Source organism: Tigriopus californicus, chromosome 9, assembly GCF_007210705.1.
Source record: "Tigriopus californicus strain San Diego chromosome 9, Tcal_SD_v2.1, whole genome shotgun sequence".
Taxonomy (NCBI): domain Eukaryota; kingdom Metazoa; phylum Arthropoda; class Copepoda; order Harpacticoida; family Harpacticidae; genus Tigriopus; species Tigriopus californicus.
This window is the reverse complement of record NC_081448.1, coordinates 9,308,340-9,332,840: the sequence shown is the minus strand read 5'-3', so window position 1 is coordinate 9,332,840 and position 24,501 is coordinate 9,308,340. Positions and strand designations below refer to the sequence as shown.

Here is a 24,501-nt window from a genome sequence, read left to right as displayed (position 1 = left end):
CTGTGGTTCTTCAGTTCACCCCAAGGTGGCTTTTCCTGTGTTATGTATTTACTTCATTGTTGTAAAACGTAGCAAGAAAATGAATTGTGTGTATTTTTTAAAAAAAATCTATAATCTTTAAGGCCTTTAAAATGACAAATTAGTCGGGCCGGAAGGTTGACAATCTCTGATAAGGCAACCCTGCTTCCGGCTGTGTTCACAGGGATGCCAAAATGTGCGCCTACAACATTTGTCATAGCAAATGTCAAGACTTATTTTCTAATTCTAAGATGGAGTAAGAAACTCATTTTTTCACCGAAATATTTTTGTATGCGTGTTGTTGAGTGAATGGGATGATACTAGTTTCATCGCCTTTTTCTGAGATGAATTGGGCCATGTTTTAAGTTCACTTTGGCAATCCTGAAGGCAAGTCAAAGGTTTCTAAGTTCAATGCACATGAGCCGGAAACGGCGATACTGAAGGGTGACTGTATATAGTTTTGTAACCTGTTTATAATGAAGATGGTGAAATATTTTAAGTACAAGTGGAGCCTATTTTCATTACATTTGTGTTATCATTTTTAGGGTTACTTGTCTACATTTATTCATCAAACAAAGTTTTCGAGTATTGATTCAAACGTGTAATCAAGCTCGACCTGATTTAACCTAATGTTACCTCCCTGGTCTGACGCATTATGCAGGGACGTATGCCTGAAGACGTGTTGGAATTTAGTAAAGAAGTTTGTGTCCGCCCATTCAGGAATGCCAAGGTCGTATCGGTGCATGTTTTTGAATGCCAACATTCTTGTTATTTCATGTTTTCAACAACACTTTCAATTTTTACTCTACTATCAATTCCATTAAACTTGACATTTTTAAACGAAGGAAATGAATATGAATGAAGTTACACTTACCTGTACCTTAAGTTGAAGCTTGGCAAATGGTAGTTTAACAAGATGTACGCATCACTTTTGCCAATCCAGGGTAAGGTTGCATCAATTGTGAATCTGAACCTTCCGAATCATCCAAATTATTATATTCTACGGTCGTAGAGACTATAAAGTTGAAAAAAAATCTTGCACCCGATTTACTTTCTTGCGGAGTTCAACAATAAAGAAGTAAATACATAACACAGGAAAAGCCGCCTTGGAGGTGAACTAAAGAACCACAGTACAATGGAAACGACGTTTTGGGACCAAAAATCTCATGCGCGTTCTCTTCTATTATAGTGGCTCTAGTCCAACCTAGAACTTTGTCCAAATGCTAGGCTTATATCAAATTCGGGCAAATCACACAAGCCCGTTTCGTGTAGCATTCCAAACAATTACATTTTCTAAGGAAATTGCTAAATTTGAGCATGCATTTCAGAAATGTGAAAGACCGGGGCTTGAGTAACGCTACCCTTAACGTGTAACTTTTCGGAAAAAGTAACGGTAATGGAACACCGTGTTCAAAAAGCCCTATCAAGTTTCCACAGAAATTCCCAAACCCAAATTGGCATTTTTCTACCTCAAAAAAGTCAAAGGGAACAACTTTAACTTTATTGCTTTATGGAATTCTAGTCCACATAAAAAACTTAAATACCCTAAAAACATAAAAAGCTAAAATTTTCAAAAACCTACTCAATGTAAATTAGGAGCACACTTAGTTAGCTCTTGAATATGAATTATGAGATCAGTATTTGTTTCTTTGTAAATTATGCGGGAGACTGGAAGAAACGGTTCAGAGCCAGAACAAATTTGTATAGCACATTGTTTGGTCAAATTATCTGCAATTTCGTTGCCCTTCAGCCCAAAGATGGCTTTGATCTATTGAATATTGGAGAGCATTCCTAACTTTTTGTGACTGTTTTGGCCTTCGAGACACCTCTTAAGACTCGTCAAGCTGCCGGGTCCTACAAAAGAATTGCAAAACTCGTTTAAGGTCCTTCTGTTTGATGTGCAAATCTCCTTTTGGAGTTACTTTTGTTTTATTTTGCAGTGTGATTTGTTTTCCTCAGAGTTTAGTTGGTTAGATTGTCTTGCCAGGATTTGCCTTTTCTTTTTTGTTTTTTTCACGGGCTTCTCTAACCGCTACAGGGAATATAATCCCCAATACTCTTAAAGTGAAAGGTTATAATTCGTCTATCTATTACCCTTCAATCTTTATATCAGATTTGGTCTCCCAACGAATTTGAGGAGGCAGACCGAACTAGTCTTTGAATGTAGGGTTGATCTGGAATGCTATCTAAAAATTTGTCCAAGTCTGACTTGAAAGATGCAATCGGATTAACAAGGCCTACGTATTCCCTACGAATAATAGAGGGAAGCAAATTAAAGAATGAAGGAGTCCGAGAAAGAAGAGAAATGATTCCAACTAGCCTGGATTCTCAAGGGCTTCTCTGAACACTACAATCCCAACTTTTTTAGTCTCTCCCAATACGAGAGCTCTCTCAATCCTGTGATGTTCCTAGTGAAACATCTTTGGACTTGTTTGACCTTTTGCAAACCTGCTGAATACATTGGAGCCCAGCTCAGACCAAAAATTCTTTGCTCCTCATCTCTATTGGAGAGGTCTTTGGATGCTTTTCTCTTTTAATCGATTTAAAACACTTCCAAAACCTTCAAATGAGATGAGCCATAATAGAGGCCTGAAGAAGAGCAATACTTCGAACATGAGATCTCGTAGAACACTGAGTTTTATTCATGGAAAACAATCAACAGCTGACCCCCACCAAGAAACCCCGCGCGATCAATTTATAGAACCGGTTCCCACCGGTCGCTACAGGCCTACAAATAAAATTGCGAATCAGTTCCTCAAAAAATAACCGCAATTTTGTAAGAATTGAAACAAGTTATGTGAAACTTGGTGCGAATGTTCCTTCCATTAATTATTTTCTCTTCCTCGAACAAAACCGTTCTAAGCTGATTAAATTCTGGTTTTGCGTTGGACGCTAAAATGGGACAAGCGCGAACTTCATCACGACTTAATCAAATGCAACGTAAAGATCATCAAGCACGGAAGAGAGCCTCAAATTGGAATAAGTTTATTTATGATCATCTTGCATATTTGCGGACATTAACAAGGATAATTCGGAAACTATAAGTTTAAACAAATGACGCTTCGCTACCATCATCGTAAAAAGTTGGAACATAAAAAAACCAAGTCTAGGTAAAGTGAGGGGACTGGTCGAAGCTTCAGTTATTTTTCACGGCTTTCCGGGCATCCGCGTCGGTGGAGAAATTGGAAGTCAACCAGGAAGGATCTCGCACATTTCGATTTGAAGTTCAACGATCACCAAACTACAATCAATCAAAGGCCATGGAATCTCACGCATCTGGATCTCCTGGCCCCTCAACAAAAATCATCATTCTTAATTACTCCCTTGCTGCTTGTTTCTTGGCGGGAAGTGTTTCTCTTGATAGTTCCGAAAGAAGAGTACTCTTTCTCTCGCACGCTTTACATGCTATAGCCTTGATACGAGGGCATGGCTCCAGCCTGCGGAAAGGACCCACCCGGCACGCCACCATGATTGAAGTTCATGGCTCCGGGTCCTGTCAACATCAATTGAGGCTGAGTTTCTGTGTAAAAAAAAACGAAGCCACAGCATGAGAATGAGATGAACGTGAAGGGTTTTAAGAACGATCCATAATAGCAAACCATGGAAGTGGGACAGCGAAATTTAGGTATCAGCTGGCTGTGAACTTTTCTCTATATGCCCTACAGCCGACGGATACCCATATCTAACGTCCTCAAGCGAATTAGCCTAAATATTCGCGTAGCGATTTTTCAAGTTGCTTGACAAGTCTTATGAGCGCTTACCCATCACGACTGGTTTGTATTCTTCCTCTTGTTTCTCGGCTTGTCGGGTCGTTTCCGATTCCATGAGTTTGTCGACCTGGAATATTAAGGCAAATTAATAAACATCAACTTGAAATAAACCATGTTATTACTATTATAATTAATATCATGATGAAATGACTCGATTCAGTTTGGCCAATATTTGGTTCTAGTTTACCTTTGAAGTATATTCTCGCATGACTTGGATCAAGTAGGGCATGGCAAAGTCCATAATATTGTGTTTCCACGCAAGCTCCAAGATCACGTCGGGATGCAACAAGTCATAGCATTGAAATAGACAAGCTGCGAAACAATCGTATGCTTTCTTTTCAAGGAAATATGCCAGGAGTTCTTCAGCCACTTCGGCGTTTTTAGACTCTGCCGCATATTCCATTGAATCTTTGAAGAGATTATCCTTTTTGCAGAGCTCCACTGACTGCTTCCATCGGTTGTTACCCTTGTAGAGATAAGCGGCAATGCGACGGAACTCAATCAATTCATGTTTCTCCAATCGCTGGGCCAACGTAATGTTATCAAAGTTGTCGAAACCATCGATGGAAGTCTTCAGCCCATTATAATCTTCCTCGTTGATGAGGAGTCCATTCAGAGACTCGTTCACGGCCTTATTGTTCAGATTCTGAACAGATCTCAAATACGGTTTCACTAGTTGCAGGTGGTTCACCTGAAGCAGAAAAAACATGACATGTGAATTGAGATCGTCTTTCATCTCAGATGGTACTTACCTTGGTAAAGAAGTTGACAGCTCGGGTGTGATCCATGCGGGGAGCCAGTACCAAGAGCAAGTCATTAAGAAGCATGGGTTTGTAATCCAAGTAAAATTGAATGGCCTTGTAGTACAACTCAAGATTGGCCACCTTGGTGATGATATCCTTAAAATGCGATTCTTTCCATGCCTCTGTCGGATGGGCCATCATGGCCAACACAGCGTTGTCAAACTCCTCGTATTTATCATACAGGAATACAAGTTCTGCCCAAAGGTGAGCCTGCTCGGCCGCCCGAAGAACCTAAAAAAATACGTACCGACTAATCGTTAGAAACACGATCAGTTCTGTTTCCAAAGTATGGCAACTGACTCAAAGAGAAACGTCAGACGTCTTACTTTTGGAATGTTAACTCTTGACCAGAACAATTCGAGATGCTCTCGCAGCTTGATTGGCTTATATTTGGAGTACAAGATGGCCAATTCCGTGAACATGCCCATGTGGGCTCGTTCTAGGCCCAACGATGCTTCCAATAAGCTCATGAGTTCCTCAAAAAAGCCCCGATCCTGATAATAATTGATCAAATCCTCCAGCTCATCGGCATGAACAACGATATGTAGACCGCACATTTGGGCCAGACGGAATTCAGAATTCTCGACACAAGCGAAACAAACTTCTTTCCACGTGCGTGTACTAGACCAAGAGAAAGGTATGACTTTTTTGTAAGACAAAAAGAATGATTTAAGCCGAACCTGTTTGCTTTTCTAGCACTGTCCACGGCACCCTGGTATTCCTTCAAATGAACCAAGGTGATGGCCAATTTAGCAAAGTTAGACACATTATTGTACAATAGTTTGGCAGCCTCGTACATTCCTGAGTCGAAGCATCGATCTCCGATCTAAAAGAAAGCAACAAAAGGGTCAGTCAGATGATAACATTGTCATGACTAAAGGTCTCTTTAGCAATAAGTACCTTTGAAACATCGGCATGGTTTGGAGAAGAGATGAATTCTTCCAAGTCCGCGAATCTACTGGTCTTGGCGTAAGCATATATCAATTCCGACTCCACGTAAGTGTCCCTGGCCTTCTTCCTCGCCATTTGCAAGTATCGCACGAGGTCTTCCCAATTCTCTGTCTTGTGGGCTGTCTCAACCACATCCATGTAATCCGAGGGATCGTTAGCTTTGATGAACGAATCAATAGCTTCTTTCACCATATTCTCTTTCAGCTGCGCTTTTCCCAATTGGGTCCAAACGGCGGGCTCATTACATCTTTCAGCGAATTCATAAGCTCGGTCCAAGTTATTCACGTTCTCAATGAGCACTTGGACGGCCGACGTATTCACTTCGAATTTCTTGAAAATGGCGAACGCCTCCTCGTAGAGTTGGCTTTGGATGGCAATGTTTGCAATATCCGGGGCATCATAGTTGTCCAAACGGTCAATATACTCCATGACTTTGCTCTTGTCGGCCTTGATGGCCGTGAGGATCAACAAGTTTTGCAGGTTCCTAGAGAAACAAATCGAGATTGCGGGTTGTCAAACAAAATATCTTCCCAGTGCAATAAAAATACGAGACTGATGAGCAACACGTTGGAGAGGGAAATACAGTACAGAATTAGAGTATCTGCTGGCTGTGATCAGCAAAGTAAGACCAAACAACCGACACATACCCTCACTCAATACATCCATGATTCTTCGGCGCCTTCACTCTTTATAATAACAACTGAATAGAGAATAAACATTAATAAATCTTACTCACCGGTGATCACTGAAAACAGAGTTGTCGATGACGATTTTCTCCAAGAGTTCGATCAGTTCATTGGGTAGATCGGCTGCCATGAACGCCTTGACGGTTACGGAAATGTCTTCAGGATCTTGGGTTTCGGCCAGTGCAGTTTGAACCACTTGGTCGATGAGTGGTCGACGGAAAGGGTTGTCATCATTGAGCACCTCAGCCCACAGCTCCATGTCTCGACGCTTAACCAAGTAGCGAGCCTCAGATTTGAATAACGAGTTCTCATTGCAAACAGCAATAAGTTCACGATCACATTCGCCTCGCTCATAGGCCACACAGGCTAGATGGGGGTCTCTCTTTTCACAATAACGTCCCACAACTTTACTGTCGTAGTATGGATTCTCTCTGGAGATTCACAAAAGTAACATTGTACGTCAGGTCAAAATAATGAATTAGAAGGCAAACTTACTTGAGGAATCGCTCGGGATTGTTGTTGGAATCAATGTAGATTTTAGCCAAAGCATTGTGTGTTGCGGGCTCATCAGAACCCTCGTGAATTCGAGACTCCAGCCAAGGAAGGATTAGTTTCAGTCGGTTCCGTTTTTCAACTTCCTCCACGAGTTCGTCGGTGTTGAATTGACCTCGGACTACGGTGATCAAGTTTTTAATGATGTCTTCGGAGCAATCCACATCCAACAAGCCTCCAACCACAACAGGTAAACGGGAGGGATTGACTTTCTGGACGTAAATCTCGATGTACTTCTGCAAGTTGTTTCGGTATAAATAGAGCACGAGATCGTGCACGAAGTCGAATCGGTCGCAAACAATGATTAAAGGCAATTGGTCGGTCAGCTTGGCCTCTTTCAGAAAGTTCTTGACTCGCTCAGGGTTATAGCAATTGCTTTCACGGCAGATACGTTCCACTTCTTTGATCTGGCCAGTTTTACAAGCAGCCTCGATGTACTTGAAGTGCACCTCGGGATCCTGACTGAAGTTCACAATAGATCCCAAGAAGTAGAAGAGACCCTCAAAGCTCTTGAAGCTCTCAAACAAATCGATCAAGGCGTTGGTGGTCAGTTGCTCATGGTATTTGGTAGCGATTTGAACACAAACTTGAAGGTTCTGTCGGATGTTCGCGTTCAACATGGTCTTGAGACACTCGAGTGAGTCCTCCACGGATAACGTTCCGAAGAAGGTAACCAACCAATCCGGTTTCAGCAAGTGAGTATGCACCACAGCTCTCTTGATATCATACAAATCGGTATGGTGCTCCAATGCTCTCTGCAAAAGACCAGCCTTCTCACACAAGGAAGCAATATGAGGTCGGTCATAGTGGGTGAACATCTGATTGCCCATGATGGCATCAGCCACTTGAGGTGCAGCCATCAGGTTCATTTCCAACAGACGAGTTTGCAAGGGTCCCTCCGAGGGGCGGTTGTTCTTCAACGCGTCCAATAGGAATGAGGTGCATTGTTGTACCATGTTCTGCTCCATAAATATGTCCACAATTTGGTTGATGTCGGCCAACGGCTCGTCATCTTGTACCAACATTTGGGCGAATTGAGCGCCTTGCTCGGGATTGACTCTCATGACATTTCGCAACAGGAATGGATAATCCGGGGTGTAGCCCACTTTTTTGGCGTATAAGACAATCTTCTGGAATTGGCCAGTCTCGGCAAAGCACTGTATCACCTTATTGGGGACGTTTGCCCGCAAATACACGGACAGAGCCAAGGTCGGGTCCGCAGCTTTGACCAAATCTCCCAACTCTTCAGAGCACTCCAATTTATCTTCTTTTAACCATTTCTCAAGCAGCTGCTTTCGACCTTGCTGGAGAACAGGCCGGCAGAGTTCCAAAGACTCGAATTTGTTTAATTGGCCCTGGTCCAAAAGGATGCCGAAGTATTGGAGAAGCGGCGAGGTTTGACCAGCCGGAGTTGGAACCTGTTGGAACTTACTGATGGTTTGGGGTGTCCTCAGAATTCCCTTGGGAGCATTGGCAGCGATCTAAAAACATTAACATATGGAAATGTTAGCAAGAGACAGAACACAATGATTGGGCGGTTCTTACTTTGGCAGCCTCAGAATAATTGCCATTGCTGAACGAACTATTGAACTTGCGTACGAACAACTCATCCGCGCCTCCCAAGTTGTTCCGCACGGCAAATCTGAGCGCCATGTCCGGGTTTTGGAGGTTGCCATTGATGTAGTTGATAATGTTATCTTCGTCCACACTCACAGAGAGGACTTGGCCTTTTCGATTCACGCCAATGATACCGTTCGTTGGTTCATGTGGCGCCGTCACAAAAATGGTTTCCGCACTGATTCGATTCATTTAGATGCAAACGGCCGACTCCACGTCGTACAGATGGACGTAACCATACTTGGTGATGAGATACACCACGCCTTGTTTGGTGCTCACCTAGAACAATGCAGGAGTTTTAAGATTAAATCTTGGAACGATTACTTTCAGACTTGCATGGTAGCGCGTTTACCTGCATGGCGACGGGAAAATCATTTTGGGCTTCGGGCGGAAAGAACACATCCACGGCTTTCTTTTGAAACGGTTGATTGCCGGTGGGGGGCGTGCCCACTTCAATGATGTGGAGCTTGCCGCCCTGAGCGGTGCGCACAGCAAAGCAAAACAACGTGGACTCGTGCGGGTTGCCTTCCATCTTGAATTGGAGGAAAGCGGCCGCATGGCCTTCGATGGGTTGGCTAACCTTGCGTTCGACTGAGTAGAGTTGCATGGCACCCACCACGCGTTTTTGCTGAGCCGAAATTCCAATGAGAAGCAACCAGTTTTGGGAGGAGTCGACCCGATAGTTGATGACTTGACAGCCGGACAAACTCGAGTGCCGATCGAAAATCTTTTGAGGGGTGGAATCGCCTTCCATGCTCCAATGGTACACGGACGTTTCTGTGACCAGGGCGATCGTGTTGAGTGAGATCCACTTCCAGAAGATCACGTCATCGGTCATGACGTGCGCCTTCATCTTACTTTTCATCTCGATATTGAAGATCTGTAGGGTCTTTTGGGCTGAAACATCCAAAGCCAAAGGTCAGGCCACTCGGGGTCCGAGTGGGTGGAACAGGCAGGCATGCTTATCCTCCACTTGGATCAAACGACCCCAAACCTCGACTTACCTTTGAGAGCGATCACCTTGGAGGCCGGGTTCATGATGGCCGAATCGGCGGAAATGGGTCGCCGAATGGGATTAGTCGGATCTGCCATATCCAAGATGACCACTTGATTGGTTTCGCCGACTTTTTCTCGCACGCAAATGAACTTATCCGACTCCATGGTGAGGCTATTGAAGCCCACATTGGTGGCGTTGATCCCCACATTAGTGAGCTGAAACACAACGTTATAGGATGGGATAAGTCATGATTCATTCATGATGGACATGGATTGCCCCCTATTTAGTCTTGTATCCTCCCCTCTGCTCCCTACACAACCACCACCATGGCCGACTTATTTACCTGGAGATGCTCCTGAAACTTGATGGGCAGGATTTGCGTCATGATCACCCACGGCTAACGCCAATCCGCAATTCGGAGGCCTTGACCGGCTCTTGCCTGGTGACCGTCGATGGGGGCGGGGCTAGTAATGGAGAGGTCCCCATCTGGTCCACCCTATCTCGCACAAGAGCGGCCCTCAAGACTTGACCAAGACCAACAGAACAGACAGACTCACTCACTGCCAATGTGACGTGTAAGCACAACGGATGGAGGGGGGCAGCCAAGAGGCGGGCGGGGGCAGGGGAACGAGCCCACGACACGCAACGGGGCTCGACTACGGGTCACGGGCACTGACGCACGTTCTAACACGGGCGCAATCTGCGGCACGAGCGTCAATTTCCAGATTCTTCTTCGACTAGACGAGCGTGACTTGCTTCCAAAGCAACGACCGACCAGAGACGAGATTCAAGTCTCTCCCTCCTATCGTTCTCTCACTCACTCTCTTCCTCCTCCCCCTCCTCCTCGTCCTCCTCGTCCTCTTCGTCGTCGTTCTACCGCCCTGCCCTCGCTCTGCTCTCGTCGGCTTTGGCGTCGCCTGGAAAATTCAGGCAACACTCCGGCCGGCCCTGCCTATTCCATGGCCCGAAAGGGACCTCGGGCTTGCCTGGGCCTTCCATCGGGCTGATAACGCACGGATGACCGTGAGCCCGCCCCAGCCAAGCCCGGCCGGCCGTGGGGGCCAAGGCAGCAGGTAAAAAAGGGATGTCAAGTTAAGGCATGCTGAAGGGTGGCGGATTAGGCTGGAGTATGTTGTCGCCGAATGCGGCCAAAATTGGCCCGGCCCTGAGGATTCGGGAACGTGGCAAGCAGCGCTCAAACCTTCCAAGTTCGATCTTTCATTCATGGCTGGAGGAGAGTGGAAGGGGGAGGATGCGAGCCGGGCGCAGGCCCGGAAGAGGGAGGATCGCGGCTGGTCATAGACAAAGAAAATTTGCCTTGGAAACGGGCCAATGGTTGAAAATGAGAAGAGTGGTATCTGCCATCATCATGAGTTGGTTGAAAGATTTTTTTTCTTCAAACTTAATTCTTAAGTCATGACACATTTGCTATGTGCACAATTTTTCAAAATGTTTCCAGCTGCTGACTGTCGTATAACAGAATTTTGTTTTGGCATTTATACAGTTCCATTTGATTCATGTAGCATTGTATTTTTATGAACTGTTTGTTTACAGCTTTACTCATAAACATGCATAAAGATTGTTTCCAATTTTTAGAATTTCCTATGTTTAGACTAGACTTTTTGAAACCTTAACAGTTTTTTTTGTCAAAAATTGATATTTGTGTCTTGGTGTTTTAGTACCTCTTCTGTTTTGAAATGTGCCCAAGTAACTTCGCAGTTTTTTGACGAGATCATCATGCAGCTGCTGCTTCAATGTCCCCAATTGGGGTATTGAATAGTAACACATTATATCATATTTGATATAAAATCAAATTATATTCTAAAAGCAGGCAAAAAGAACTTTACTAAAGTTTCTAAAAGGCTTTTGTAAAAAGAAGAAATGGTGAAAAATTTCGAAAAATGAGTCTAAACACAGCTTTTTTCGGCTATATGATATTTTATGTATGTTTATGATTAACACTGTGACAGTTCATAACAAATACAAAGCTACATGAACCATTCCTTTAATGAATAAAAGAACTGTAATTCTTGTATTATCCCTTAACAAAGAACTAATAAGCCTTAAAAGTACGCTGATCTCTCAAAATTTGATGGTGACGTCATCTTCCTTTCCTTCTTGTTACTGTTCAACTCTTTGAAACTTTGCAACTTACTCTTTTAATTCATACCTACAAGGAAAAATGGTTTTTTTTGTGGGGAGTCTAAAAATTTTGGGCAGTTTTTTTCCAATATTGTGACAAAGTTTCATTTCCCTTTTCTTCGCTGAAGTTAATTTTGTACCCGACCTATTATCATTTGTTAATGGAGTTACTTCTTAGTCTTTACTCCATCACGTCAGCTTGCGTCAATCTCTACAGATTCCTGACGCCCAAGATCGAATCTATGATAAAAACCTTTGGGGCTCCAGTTTGGTCTCTCCCGGCCAGTGAGTCTGGTCCGCCTTCCTCACTCCTGGTTCGACTACTATCTCAATCTCAAGCTTCAAGGAGAGCTTGTTGGTCTGCTCAGAAATCAGTAACGAGGGAATGCAACCAACTCCTGTCGAATGTCCAGAGTGGCCCTCTCAGTAATATACATGTTTAAAGTTGTCCAAATGTGAAAAGCCTGGATGAGGGCCCCTTTTTCCCAGAATCTATTTGGCTGAAAATGTAATCTCATTACCAGCAGGGTTATGTTATTTCAGAAAAATAGGACTGAACAAAGAAAGCTGCAATATCATTAGACCATTCTCTTGGTTACAAAGATCTGATGAAATACCATGAAACTTCAATATGCGCCCAAAGATATCTAAAGCATGTTCTTCCAATGTATAGATCTTCTTTAGTCGTATATTTTTTATTGTCACAAAGTAAACCCAGTTTCCGTCTGCCCACAGACTCTTAGAGAAGTGGAATGCAAACGGAAGCGAAAGTTTCGTATCTCCTGAACCATTCACTTGATTGAAAATCAGCACTAAAAAGTATCACAACATCTTGTCAGAGAGGTGAACTTGCCCAAGTTTGAGTCCAAAACTATGTTTGGGATACTCAGGAGGTTTAGTCGAAGTTATTTAGTAACTACAACATGAAAGTAGATTTTTTGGCAAGCCCTTGGTTAACTACATAAGTGTTTGACATCATAACTTTAAAGCAAGTCTTTGTAGAAATAGAGAGTATAAGAATGTTTTTCTTTTGATTGAAGATTTGAACGTTTCTTATTTCTCAGTTTATTTCGAAAAGTGGCTTAAAGAGGCTTGGGTGGCAAGGGCTATAATCAAACAAATTGATGCTGTGATTGTCTCCTAGTTGTTTCCAACTTTAGGGCAAGAGTTGCGAAAATAAAAGTAGCATAATTACAGTAATTTGTTCCTTTTTTATAAAAAGCACTGTAATCCCATTACATTTTTAAATGATCGATTGAAATGAACCTAAAAACTCAAAATAGTAGATAATTGCTTTTCAAGCTTTTAGGAAACTTAACGGTGATTGTTACTTTTTGCTATTTTTGTTTAAGCTATCCTCAAAAGGGAAGATCAGGGCTGAAAATTGCGCATGCTTTTAACAACATTGATGGTGTTTGTGGTTTCAAATCTTTCTATATTTGCACATTTTTAATATTAATGTCTCCTCATTCAAATTCCCTTGGACTAAAAGACCTGATGGCTTGAGTATGTTGCACCAAATTTCTCAACTCTCCACATATCCATCCATGACTGTAGACACGGGGTTCTAACAGGAATGATTTATTTTTTAGAATTTCAAATACTACTCTTCTGTTGCCTGTTTCTGTGTCATGGTTGCACTTCTTCAACAATCAAAAGCGGAGACCAATTTTAAATACATAATCATGTTATATTTGCTCTAAAAAAAGGTTAAACATTGGGTACTAATACTCAATAAGGATTTTTTAAAGGATGCTGAATGTTTAGAAAACACTTGAAATATTTAGGTAATTACCATCAAACATTATCATTTCTTAAACATAGAAGACAGTTTCAAATACAAAAATCAAACCGAAATCAATGAATTAGCATTCTTGGGGTTAATTTAAAAAAAAAACAATGTTAAAACGGTTTTTTAGGATACCTTAACCAAATGAGATATACAATATATTATAAATTGAAAGTTTTAAATATATATTCGTTTTTGATCTTGAAATATGTCCTGTGCCTCCAGAATTTAAAAAATCCATGTCTCTGATAACATGTTATCCAAATAAGATTGATATTGCTTTAGCTGAAGTTGTTCAAACTTTGAAGATAATTTTTTTTCCATGGCTTTTGATTTTGAGAAGTATGGTTTTAGTGACCCAAAAAAAACTGAAATATTGGTCAACTTACCCTTAAGAAAAGTAATTGTAACAAGTAATGCCATTGTATAGATTGACAAGTAATAGTTGTGTAGTGTGTTACAATTTTTGGCAAAAGTATTTGCTACTCTAATCTCTTATTTTGATTGAGGAAGGACTAATGCCCTGGTCTATTTTCTTTGCACAATGAAAGCCAGTGCATGATGCTTGACACAAGGTATGGTCACTTCAGGGTTGAAGGAGCACCTGGAGTAATTTGCACCAAAGTAGTGGACAAATTCCAGTCAAGCTTAGATATTGAAATTTGAAGGAATTCCACAAGGTTTCCAACAGATAGTGAACCATTTTGTCACAAAAAGGCATAAATTGGCTGATGATTGGCTTAAGATAAAAAAGCCATCGCATGAGTAGACCTAAGAAAACGAACTAATATTCACTGACAAGTTCACAACTGCTCCCATCAATTTCCTATTGTTTCAGTCTCTAGAAATAATTTATTACCCATAGGCCCCCTTGGCACATTCGACAGCGGGGCTTGCATCCTCTCGTTATATACTCGAAGCCTGCTTGACGGGCCCTACTCAAACGCCTGTTGGAAACAAGCCACCCGGTACATCGTCATTTTGACCTGTTTCGCTTTGCCTTGCCCTATTGGCGCACGGGTGATTCGAATTCGTTCATGAACCACGAGCACATCTCCCCCAAGCAGAGGGCTTGGTTTCCATATGGAGGCTCGAAGGATCATCCTCGCCCTTAACATGCTATGGCGCTATTAATGGCTAAAATCAAGGGTCTAAGAGGGAGGATTTTCAAGCTGGCAGCAAAACTCATTCAGCAAGATGAAAGAGGCCACCGCCGACACGATCGGAGCTTGAGGTTTGACAGCCGGTAGAATCAATGAGCGTTGTAAACAGTTTATGTATTGCACTCTATATGCGAGTACAGTTGTACATTATGAAAGTAATTTGGCGAATCACAAGACGCTTAGTTCAACTCGCCTGAATTGATACGTATGGGGGATTATAGAACAAGGCCTTAGCTAACCGGGAGAGTCCGGTGCTAGGTAATGATTTCAAAGGAAGTAGGAGGATTCTCTTGGATGAGACATCACGGAGGCGTGAGCATAGTATGATGTCAATAAACCCCTCAAACTGTTGTTAGATGTCGCTATATCTATATGTATATACATGTATATAGACATATAGTTAAAAGGGGAGGATCCTAGAAACCGCGCTCGGTCGAAGGCGGGGAGATAGGACAAAGCCTGGCGAGTCTGAGAGTGAGTAACTGACTGGTAAACTCCCCTTTAAACTCCTCTGAGGAGATGGGAACATGCGGGAAGCCAGACATGGAAATCCCAATTCATTTGAATTTGTTTACCAGGCATATCCCCTTAAACTCAACTACCTAGTACAACAGCCAACGAGCTTATGGTTTCCTCTCTGTGCCAGGCTATTGAATGTAAAATGAATCATTCGTATTTTCGATAACTAACCCAGGAGACTTCAGTTTTTCAAGGAGATTAATGAGAGAGTTCGAAGGACATTTGACCTTCCATCTGTGCTTCTTACTTAATCAATACGGGTATATAAAGCAAATAGTAACGAGCGGTAGAACTGGTTTGTACCCAAACTCAACCTTTTAACGGAAGATGCCAAAACCAGAGGTCCTTTCAAGCACAGGTAGAAAGGCGAGGCTTGGTTCGTGCTTTGCGCGCCTTCCTTGGTCTGCTTGATCGCCTCGGTCCAGACCAAAACATTCATGTTGATCGGGTACGGTCCTACCTACCTACAAAGAGCCGCTGGGAGTGTTAAGTTATACCTGTATTTTTGGAAAAGATCGTCGTAGCTGTCTTGGAAGAATATCAACAAAGAGGTGATTTCCAATTCAGCATGTGGTAAAAACCGAAGTTATACCCTAGAAACAATCGAGATCATGTATGCCGATGATGATAATGATTCTTATCATGAGGCCACCGAGGGAAGGGATGGAATTCGAGATGACAATAGAACGGCCACAGGAACGGTGAAATCCTATAGAAAAACACCCTTCGCGTCCAAATACACATCCAGAGCCACTTTAAATCGAGGTGAGAATGCCTTTTCCCCCGTGGTCCCCATTGATCCCAGACAAGCAATCGAAGATGAGCATCGACTATTGCTCCACGAGCTCTTTGCCAGACTTATCACCGATCCTCAAATGGGCCTTAGCCATGTTCAGGCCACAGCCAATCTGGAGCTTCATGGTCCAAATGATATTGGCACCATACTGGAAGTACCAGCTTGGGTCCGCTTCTCCAAATCGCTCTTTGGCGGATCATCGATCATCCTTTGGATGGGAGTGGTCCTGAGCTTCGCTAATTATTCTATCGAGGTCGGCAAACAAGAATATCCACCAGTTGAAAACGTAGTTCTGGGTGTGGCATTACTGATAGTTATTTCAATCACTGGAATACTCTCATTTATCCAAGAAACCAAGAGCGCGTCTTTAATTCGTCATCGGGAGGCTGTAATGCCCGAGACTTCCAAGGTCATCAGAGAGGGCGAAGAGCAAGAGGTGGCCTCAGATGAGCTCGTAATAGGTGATATCATTCTGTTGGGCATTGGCGAACGGATTCCAGCGGACTGTCGGGTGCTGGAATCGAATAGCTTCATGGTTGACAATGCATCGCTCACCGGAGAGTCTGAGCCTCTTGAGCGGGATATTCATTGTACAAACGATGATCTCTTACTAACGAAAAACATGATTTTTCGAAATACTTACGCCGTTCAAGGAAATTGTAAAGCTGTGGTGATCCGAACCGGACTGAACACCATTGTGGGTAGGATGACTGAAATGACGGCCGCCAATCCAAAAGAGGCTACGTTAATCTCCCGTGAATTGGCATCTTTCATCCACCTCGCAACTGGGGTTGGGATCTACATGGGAGTGTTTTTCTTCATCATTTCCTTTCTCTTGGGCTACTTCTGGATTGACTCCATCCTATTCCTGATCGGAATCATTGTTGCCAATGTTCCCGAAGGTTTGTTGGCAGTTGTCACCATCAGTTTGAGTGTCACCGCCAAGAGGTTAATGCGGAGAAATTGCATCGTCAAGAATCTGGAAACCATTGAAACTTTGGGAGCGACCTCCATTATTCTCTGCGACAAAACTGGCACATTGACCCGAAACATGGCCACGGTTGCTCACGTTTGGTTCGACAACGAAATCGGTGAAGTTGATACGGGGACAGACGATCGTCCTGCCGTGTCCTTTGACCTCCAATCATCAGCATGGAAAAATATGGCACGTATCGCTGTACTTTGCAACCGAGCAGAGTTTGTCGGCGCTGGAGGAGACGATCGTGAGGTGTTGGGAACTGCCATTGATTCGGCATTGCTCAGGAACATTGAGGCTGTGGAGGGGCAAAGTGGTACCTTCAGAAGTTTACATCCCAAAGTGTGCGAGATTCCCTTCAATCCCATCATCAAATTCCAATTGAGCATTCATGAATGCCATGATTATCAACAAAAGGGTTACCTTGTCACTTTAGTCGGTGATCCGGAGGCCATTTTAAACCGGTGCTCCTCTGCGTATGTCAACGGTCAAGAACGGTCAATCGGGGATGATTATATCGCGGCATTCCGATATGCCTGCACGGAATTGGGAGGTCTGGGGGAGAGATTAGTGGCCTTGGCTGACAGCAGACTTTCCCCTCAAAAGTATCCCCCTGGGTTTGCCTTTGATTCAAATAACATCAACTTCCCACTAACTGGATTCCGTTTGATTGGTATCATGTCGTTGATCGATCCACCTCGAGCGAGTGTACCAGATTCTATAGCCAAATGCCAGGCTGCTGGTATCAAAGTTATCATGATGACCGGGGACCACCCTAGTACCGCTAAAGCTATCGCCAAATCAGTGGGAATTTTGTCCTTGGATCAAGACCCGTTGGAGAAAAATACCCTCATGAACAACTCAGAGTCTTGTTTAATCACAGGCGAAGAGATGCAAGAAATGAGTCCAGAGGAACTGGAAAACGCACTCATGCATCATCATGAAATAATTTTAGCGGGTTTGTCTTCTGAACAAAAGCTGGACGTGGTAGAAGCATGTCAACGTCTGGGTGCCATCGTTGCAGTCACTGGAGATGGAGTAAATGATGCGGCAGCTCTAAGAAAAGCGGACGTGGGCATTGCCATGGGCCCAGGTGGAACTGATATTGCTAAAGATGCTGCTGATGTTATTCTAATGGATAATAACTTCTCTTCGATCGTCATTGCCATTGAGGAAGGGCGAATAATGTTTGACAACTTGAGGAAAATGTTCTTTTACACTCTTGCTTCTAACATGGGTGAATTGGTGCCATTCGTCATGTTCCTGTTCGCTCAAATTCCTTTACCCTTAGGTGTTTTAGCTGTCCTCTGTATTGATCTTGGAACGGATCTTCTTCCGGGGATCAGTTTGGCGTTTGAAGAGGAGGAGACTATGTACGAGGCCATGAAAAGAGGCCCGAGAAATCCCATTTCAGATGGAATTGTTACCGAAACGATGATCTTCACCTCGTATGGACATGTGGGTTTGATCCAAGGAGCTGCAGGATTGTTCACATATTGCGTGATCATGGCTGAAAATGGATTTTGGCCCAGCAACTTGGTTGGCATAAGAACAGAATGGGATTCAAGAGCTATCAACGACTTAAAGGACACTTACGGCCAGGAATGGACCTACGAGGATCGCAAGAATTTGGAATATTCTTGCCACGCCGGCGTTTTCTTCTCGATTGTGGCAATGCAATGGATCACCTTAATCATCAGTCGTACTCGCAAGCTATCTATCTTCCAGCGTGGAATGGGCAATTGGGTGGCCAATTTTTCTATTTTTTTCGAGACCTGTTTAGCGTTTCTCTTGATCTACATGCCAGGGTTGAATCAGGGTCTTCAACTCCAATATTTGTTTCCTCTATCGTGGTTTCCACCTCTACCATTCCTCATCATATTATTTGTGTACGAAGAAATGAAGAAGGCTTACGTCCGAAAACACGCAAACACATGGATTGAGCATGAGACTTGTATATGAGTTCATGAAGATAAGAAGATCTGTATGTAAATATAATATGTTTTCCTTGTATTTTTACAAATAACATTTTTCGATACAACGACATTGGAAAAATGCTTAATAAACGTTCGCCAAGACAAAGAGGGGGCTAAGATTGTACGGGAAAAGCTACCTTAAATACATCTTCATACGTGTCAGCAAAATGAATGTTCACATCGCATTTGACCACATCTGGTAAATCGTCAAAATCTTTCCTGTTATCATTGGGTAGAATCACGGTGTCGACACCCGCTCGTTTAGCAGCAATCACTTTTTCTTTGATGCCGCCAACGGGCAAAATTTTCCCTCGGAGCGAAATCTCCCCAGTCATGGCCAGATTTGGTCTCACGGGCTTATCTAAGGCCAAAGAAAGGAGAGCGGTAACGATTGTGCATCCGGCACTTGGGCCGTCTTTGGGCGTGGCCCCTTCTGGCACATGGAGGTGAACACAACCATCGGCTAGCAAAGCGCTTGTCTTGTCCACTGTGTTGGCAAACACTTTGGAAAATGTGTAAGCAATGCGAACACTCTCCTTCATAACGTCCCCAAGATTACCGGTGAATTCAATCCTTCCGTCCGTTGACTTGGTGTTGCTTGACATCTTCTGTTGCAATGTTTCGATGTAAAGAGTGGAGCCACCGTGCGAGGTCCACGCCAAGCCCATGCACACACCAGGAGGGGTCTCCTCGTACATTTTATCATGTTGGTACACGGGTTTACCCACAAAATCTCGCAAGTTATCTTCAGTGATATTCACGTTGGTTTGTTTGTCATTGACAATTTTGTAAGCCGTTTTCCGATATATTTTCTCCAATTGCTTCCGTAAGTTTCTAACCCCACTTTCTCTGCAGTATGACTTGATGAGAGTTGTAAGGGCTTGATCATCGATATGAATGTCATCGGCTTTAAGTCCAGTGATTTCTAGCACTTGAGGAATTAAATAGGTTCTAGCAATTTCTAGCTTCTCTTCAGCGACATAGCCAGAAATGTCTATCATTTCCATGCGATCGCGAAGAGGTTCCGGAATTGTGTCTAAGGTATTGGCGGTGCAAATGAAAAGAACTTTCGAGAGGTCAATTGGAACGTCCAAGTAATGATCCATAAACGACGAGTTCTGCTCCGGGTCCAACATCTCCAAAAGAGCTGCCGTAGGATCTCCTTGCCAGCCCTTGCCCATCTTATCTATTTCGTCGATCAAGATCAAGGGGTTTTCTGTCTTGGTCTTCTTTAGTGCCTGGACGGCCTTTCCTGGCATGGCCCCAACATAGGTACGTCTATGGCCCTTGAGCTCGGCCACATCAGACAAACCCCCGACGCTAAAGCGAAAGAAAGTTCGGTCTAGAGCGTTGGCGATGGATTTGGCAACGCTCGTCTTTCCCACTCCCGGAGGTCCCGCCAAGCAGATGATCTTGCCTTGGGTGCTTCCTTTCAACTGGGATACGGCCACGAATTCTAAAATTCTCTTCTTTACATCCTCTAATCCATAATGTTCTCTATTGAGAACATCTTTGGCCTTGGTTAGATCTAAATTTTCATCGGAAGCGATACCCCATGGAATAGTGGTCAGCCAATCCAAGTAATTCCGGGTCACATTGAATTCGGAGGAGTGGCTGTCGAGAAATCGAAGCTTGCCAATCTCTTCGTCGATGACTTCCTTGACGGAGTTCGGAATAGTCATTTCCTTCATCCTTGCTTGGTACTTGTCAATAATGCTTTCCGTGTCGTCTTTTTCCATTCCCAATTCCTTTCGAATCACCTTTAATTGTTCTTGGAGCAAATATTTTCTTTGAACCGATTTGACCTTGTCCTCGACCTCTTTTCCGATTTTTTGTTGCAGCTTGCTCAATTCGTACTCTTTCTTCAACAGAGAAAGAGCCAGGGTCAGCCGTTGTTTAATATTTTTTTCCGCTAAAACCTCCAACAACTCTTTGGTTTCTCCCCCCGTTAGAGCCGCTCCCAGATCCGACAAATAGACCGGATTATCCACTATTCTTTGACCCAGATGCAGCATTTGTTGAAGAGATTCTCGGTACAACGGGTTTAAGGCCTGAAGAACAATGGAGAAGTGGTTAGGAAAAAAAATCACGCGAGTAGTCCCGTAGGCATACTTACGATAATATCCCGAATCGTTTTGATAACTTCTTGAGTTAGGGCTTTAAGTTCGTCCGAGGTTTCAAACTCATCATGTACATAGTTCTCAGTTTCCACCATGAGAACTTTCTCCAAGCCTTCCACGATTGCTGACGATTCTGGTAGAGGTTCAGAACCAACCGAAAGGACGGGCGTGGGTGGTGGAATGGGGATGTCAGACGTCAGTGCCGATCCCTCTTCCGTGAGAGCGGGTGCGGTTTTATCATCTTTCGCGTCAATATCGGCAATGGGTTTATTCAACAAAATCCGGCGGTGCCCCATGACCACTAGCCTCAACCTCGATCCCAAATCTTGCATCTCGAGGATTTGAACGAACGTGCCCACCGAGAACAATTCACTCACCGAATCGACCACCTCCTTCTCGTTGCCATCTTCGATTTTGACGAACACGCCCGCATACGGCTGGTTCAATCGGACTTTCCGCCGGAGGATACTCATTAAATGCGAGTCGCTCACTTCGATGATCTTAACAAACTTAGGAAACACGGGGTGCTTGTTGATGGCAATGACGGGCAAATTGGGCCAAACATCCGGAATGGTTTGAGTAGCGGGCACATTGGACGAGGCCTGAGGGGTGTCATCACCTAAACTGGATATGGGGTCCCCGGCCCCATCATCGTTGCCGGACGAAGAAGCAGAGGAGAATCCCCTGAACATAAAGTTGAGCGCGGGCGGACTGAACGGGCGGCTGAAGGGACTCAATGGACGGAAATGGCAGAGCTGGACAGACGTGAACCAACAGGCTGGTTGAACCGTGGCCGCCAGTCCTTGGACTTCACGAAGCACACGCGGCTGCCACGAGGACAACCGGAGAGAAGAACCTAGACATTGTCGCCATTTCCATTGAATACCTCCCGAGCCCAGGGTCCGAAGCATATTGTAGTTCAATGCCGATTGGGCGTTAGATAGGACAAGATCGTCTTTTTCGGAGGGAACAGCCAAGAGGACTCAAGAGTCGAGATTCAGATCAAAACCTATCTAGACATACATGCATGCCAGTGACAAAACATGTAAACATAGAGGTCCAAACATACACATCCAGTGATGCTGGCTAAATTTTTCTTCTAAGAAATCCTCAAGCGAGCGAATCCCAGATGTCTCCCCAAAGATCCGAATTGAGGCTTAAACAGAGCCATGCATGGTATGGCAACTCTGTCTTCAAACTGAGCCTCCAGAGACCAATCAGACCCAGCAATCTTCAAGATGCAAGTTTGGAGGCCCTGACTCGAACTCCTGGATGCCATCCAAACGGAAAAATTGGCAACTTCGACAGATGATTTTAATAAGAGGACACGCAACCTCTAGTTTTCCCTCACGATGAGTCTCTAGATGAGTCTAGGCCTATAGAATGAACGAAAATGTTCGAAATATGAGCTAAAGAGATATATGTTTACATCTTTTCCATCAAAATTTTAGCTGTACAATCAAAGCAAAAAAAGGCGTCCACAACTTTCTTTAAGCCGTTGAAGTGGACATCATTCGCTTACCCCTGTGGCTTTTTTTTTAAATTCTTGATTTCCGACCATCGAGGCATTGTGTCTTGACCGGCAGACCTCGTGTAGAGGCCTAGATTGACAAGGAGGACATATTTCATTATGCAATAATATGGACCAAATTCGGTCTTAGGGTTGTAGAAACGAAAGGTTCAGAGTTTTATATTTATATTTAATATTTTGACTTTCCACACGCATCCAACAAAGCAGTTTTTAACTGGGAGTAGCGATCAAGGACTTCATCCCCCAAGGATATAAAACGATGCACCTTGGCTGAGGTATCGCTGTCTAAAGATTGGACGATGTGGAAAAACTTAGTTGAATCGTTTGAAATGTTCTTAAGAAGAAAATTCTCCTCAGCATTCGCGAACCAACTGACTGGATTTGTGGTCCAGAAACCCACCAGCTTTAATGCAACGGCATTTAACGATGCGCGTGAAGCGTTATTCAATGTTTACGTAGAGACGGCAGCAGCGACAGCTTGTGAAATAGAATCGATGAGGAGCGAGTCCGGCTTTTGATCGCCAAGGCTGGTCGCATTTTCCATAATTACGGTTCAAAAAAACGGGGTCACCAATTTGTAGGAACGAAAGGTTCAGAAATCTTAGAACGACTGGATGTTTATTTCTCTAGACGTCACCCAACGTCTCCTCAACCCAAAGAGAAACCGATAAACGTTATTCTCCACCGATTGGTTGGCGGTGCTCATTTGTAAATTTGTGACAAACTGTTAAAAAGGTTTGGAGAGAGACCTTAAAGGCTATTAATATCGTGTTAGGTTAGGTTGGGCCAGGTTAGGTAAGGTTAGGTTAGGTTTGATGAGGTTAGGTTAAGTTTAAAAAAGTAGCACCGCCAACTAATCGGTGGAGGATAACGTTTACCAGAGAAACCACATGTAAATCGGAACAATTATGTTATGGCTTACGCCATCTAACAATATGAAATAAGGAAAATGAGCTAACATGCTACAGGGTCTTTGATATTGTTGATCTGTATGAGTTAACCAGGAGATCAACTTTAACGATACGCTCCTTGGTCCTCCTCGTCCAGAACCCATGATGTCTGTTCGTCTTCAGTGGCCACACCATTCAAGAAATATTTTTGGAGCCACAACACAACAGGTCGAGTGAGGGCAAGGGTCCCATCCTCAGAGACGTATCATAAGGATTTCTCCACCTTGAGGGCACAGGTCTCTTTGGTGCCTCGATAGTCGGAAATCAAGAATTAAAAAAAAGGCGGAAAGGTAAGCGAATGATGTCAACTTCAAGAGCATAATGAAAGTTGCAGACGAGGTTTTTCTTTGCTTTAACAGTAGAAATGAAATTTGATGGGAAAGAGTCAAAACCTTATCCTACTGAGCTCATACCTCGAAAATATTTGTTCATTCTATAGTTATAGGCCTAATCTCATTGACACTTTATTCGCTCACGTAATTACCTCTCAGCAGAGTGATAGTATCGAAATTAACAATAAATTACAAAAAAAAAAAATACTCAGTCCCTTTTCACGCTCCAGAGTGGCCTTAAATCCATCGTTTCTACTACTCAAAATAGGGAGATTCATATTTTATATAGTGATGTCAACTAAGAGTTGGACAAGTAGTGTGATGCAGGAAGAGGAACAAATCCAATAAAAATCTGCAGTGAATGAAGGCGTGTCATAGAATCAGTATTTGGACGGATGACGAAGAGACGGAGGAAGGGTGGAACTTGAGTCAGAAGAACATCCGGGTAATGACGAGATTGTTGGATCTGAAAGGAGCAAAAGAGCAACAGCAGATCGGAAATTCTTCACAAGGAACAGACAACCTAAATTGATCTTTCAGTATGTATAGGGCATGTCAAGTGAAGGAAGTTCAAGGAAGAATGTGGTCCAACACCCTTATTTTGGGCATTTTGGGGAGGGAGAACTCAGACAAACGTCACTGACACCCGCAATATCCACCCATTTAGTTTTCAATGAACCAGTGATTTTGAGAGAGCTGGTATTAATTGGTGAACGAACTGACAAATTGTCTCAATACCACAATGCTATTTGTTTAGACAAGCATGTAAAATGGAATAAATATCAAAGCTCAATGCATACACAGTGCAGTTTG

General features: G+C 43.4%; 3 protein-coding genes across 3 annotated transcripts; 1 reads left to right on the top strand and 2 right to left on the bottom strand.

The window, feature by feature from the left end:
* Window positions 1–2,987: 2,987 nt before the first annotated feature.
* On the bottom strand, window positions 2,988–8,890 carry LOC131886855 (clathrin heavy chain-like). The gene is made up of 11 exons (XM_059235281.1): window positions 8,750–8,890; window positions 8,326–8,676; window positions 6,724–8,261; window positions 6,279–6,659; window positions 5,492–6,026; window positions 5,272–5,417; window positions 4,918–5,212; window positions 4,541–4,822; window positions 3,976–4,479; window positions 3,780–3,855; window positions 2,988–3,538 (listed from the first exon to the last, which is right to left on the bottom strand). Exons 2-11 carry the CDS (start codon window positions 8,587–8,589, stop codon window positions 3,417–3,419), a joined length of 4,143 nt encoding a protein of 1,380 aa, XP_059091264.1. The 5' UTR covers window positions 8,590–8,676; window positions 8,750–8,890; the 3' UTR covers window positions 2,988–3,416.
* A 6,461-nt stretch (window positions 8,891–15,351) lies between these two features.
* LOC131886856 (sodium/potassium-transporting ATPase subunit alpha-B-like) lies at window positions 15,352–18,861 on the top strand. Its single transcript, XM_059235282.1, has one exon. It carries the CDS (start codon window positions 15,619–15,621, stop codon window positions 18,739–18,741), a length of 3,123 nt encoding a protein of 1,040 aa, XP_059091265.1. The 5' UTR covers window positions 15,352–15,618; the 3' UTR covers window positions 18,742–18,861.
* Window positions 18,769–21,927, bottom strand: LOC131886857 (lon protease homolog, mitochondrial-like). The gene is made up of 2 exons (XM_059235284.1): window positions 20,872–21,927; window positions 18,769–20,806 (listed from the first exon to the last, which is right to left on the bottom strand). The coding sequence occupies exons 1-2, from the start codon at window positions 21,784–21,786 to the stop codon at window positions 18,869–18,871; spliced, it is 2,853 nt and encodes a 950-aa protein (XP_059091267.1). The 5' UTR covers window positions 21,787–21,927; the 3' UTR covers window positions 18,769–18,868.
* Window positions 21,928–24,501: the final 2,574 nt, after the last annotated feature.

Coding starts and splice junctions, on each gene's coding strand:
- LOC131886855 (XM_059235281.1), bottom strand. CDS start 8,589: ATGAATCGAATCAGTGCGGAAACCATTTTTGTGACGGCGCCACATGAA. Junction 6,660..6,723: donor AATCCCGAGCGATTCCTCAA/GTAAGTTTGCCT, acceptor GTGAATCTCCAG/AGAGAATCCATACTACGACA. Junction 3,856..3,975: donor TGCGAGAATATACTTCAAAG/GTAAACTAGAAC, acceptor TTAATATTCCAG/GTCGACAAACTCATGGAATC.
- LOC131886856 (XM_059235282.1), top strand. CDS start 15,619: ATGTATGCCGATGATGATAATGATTCTTATCATGAGGCCACCGAGGGA.
- LOC131886857 (XM_059235284.1), bottom strand. CDS start 21,786: ATGCTTCGGACCCTGGGCTCGGGAGGTATTCAATGGAAATGGCGACAA. Junction 20,807..20,871: donor AAACGATTCGGGATATTATC/GTAAGTATGCCT, acceptor ATTGTTCTTCAG/GCCTTAAACCCGTTGTACCG.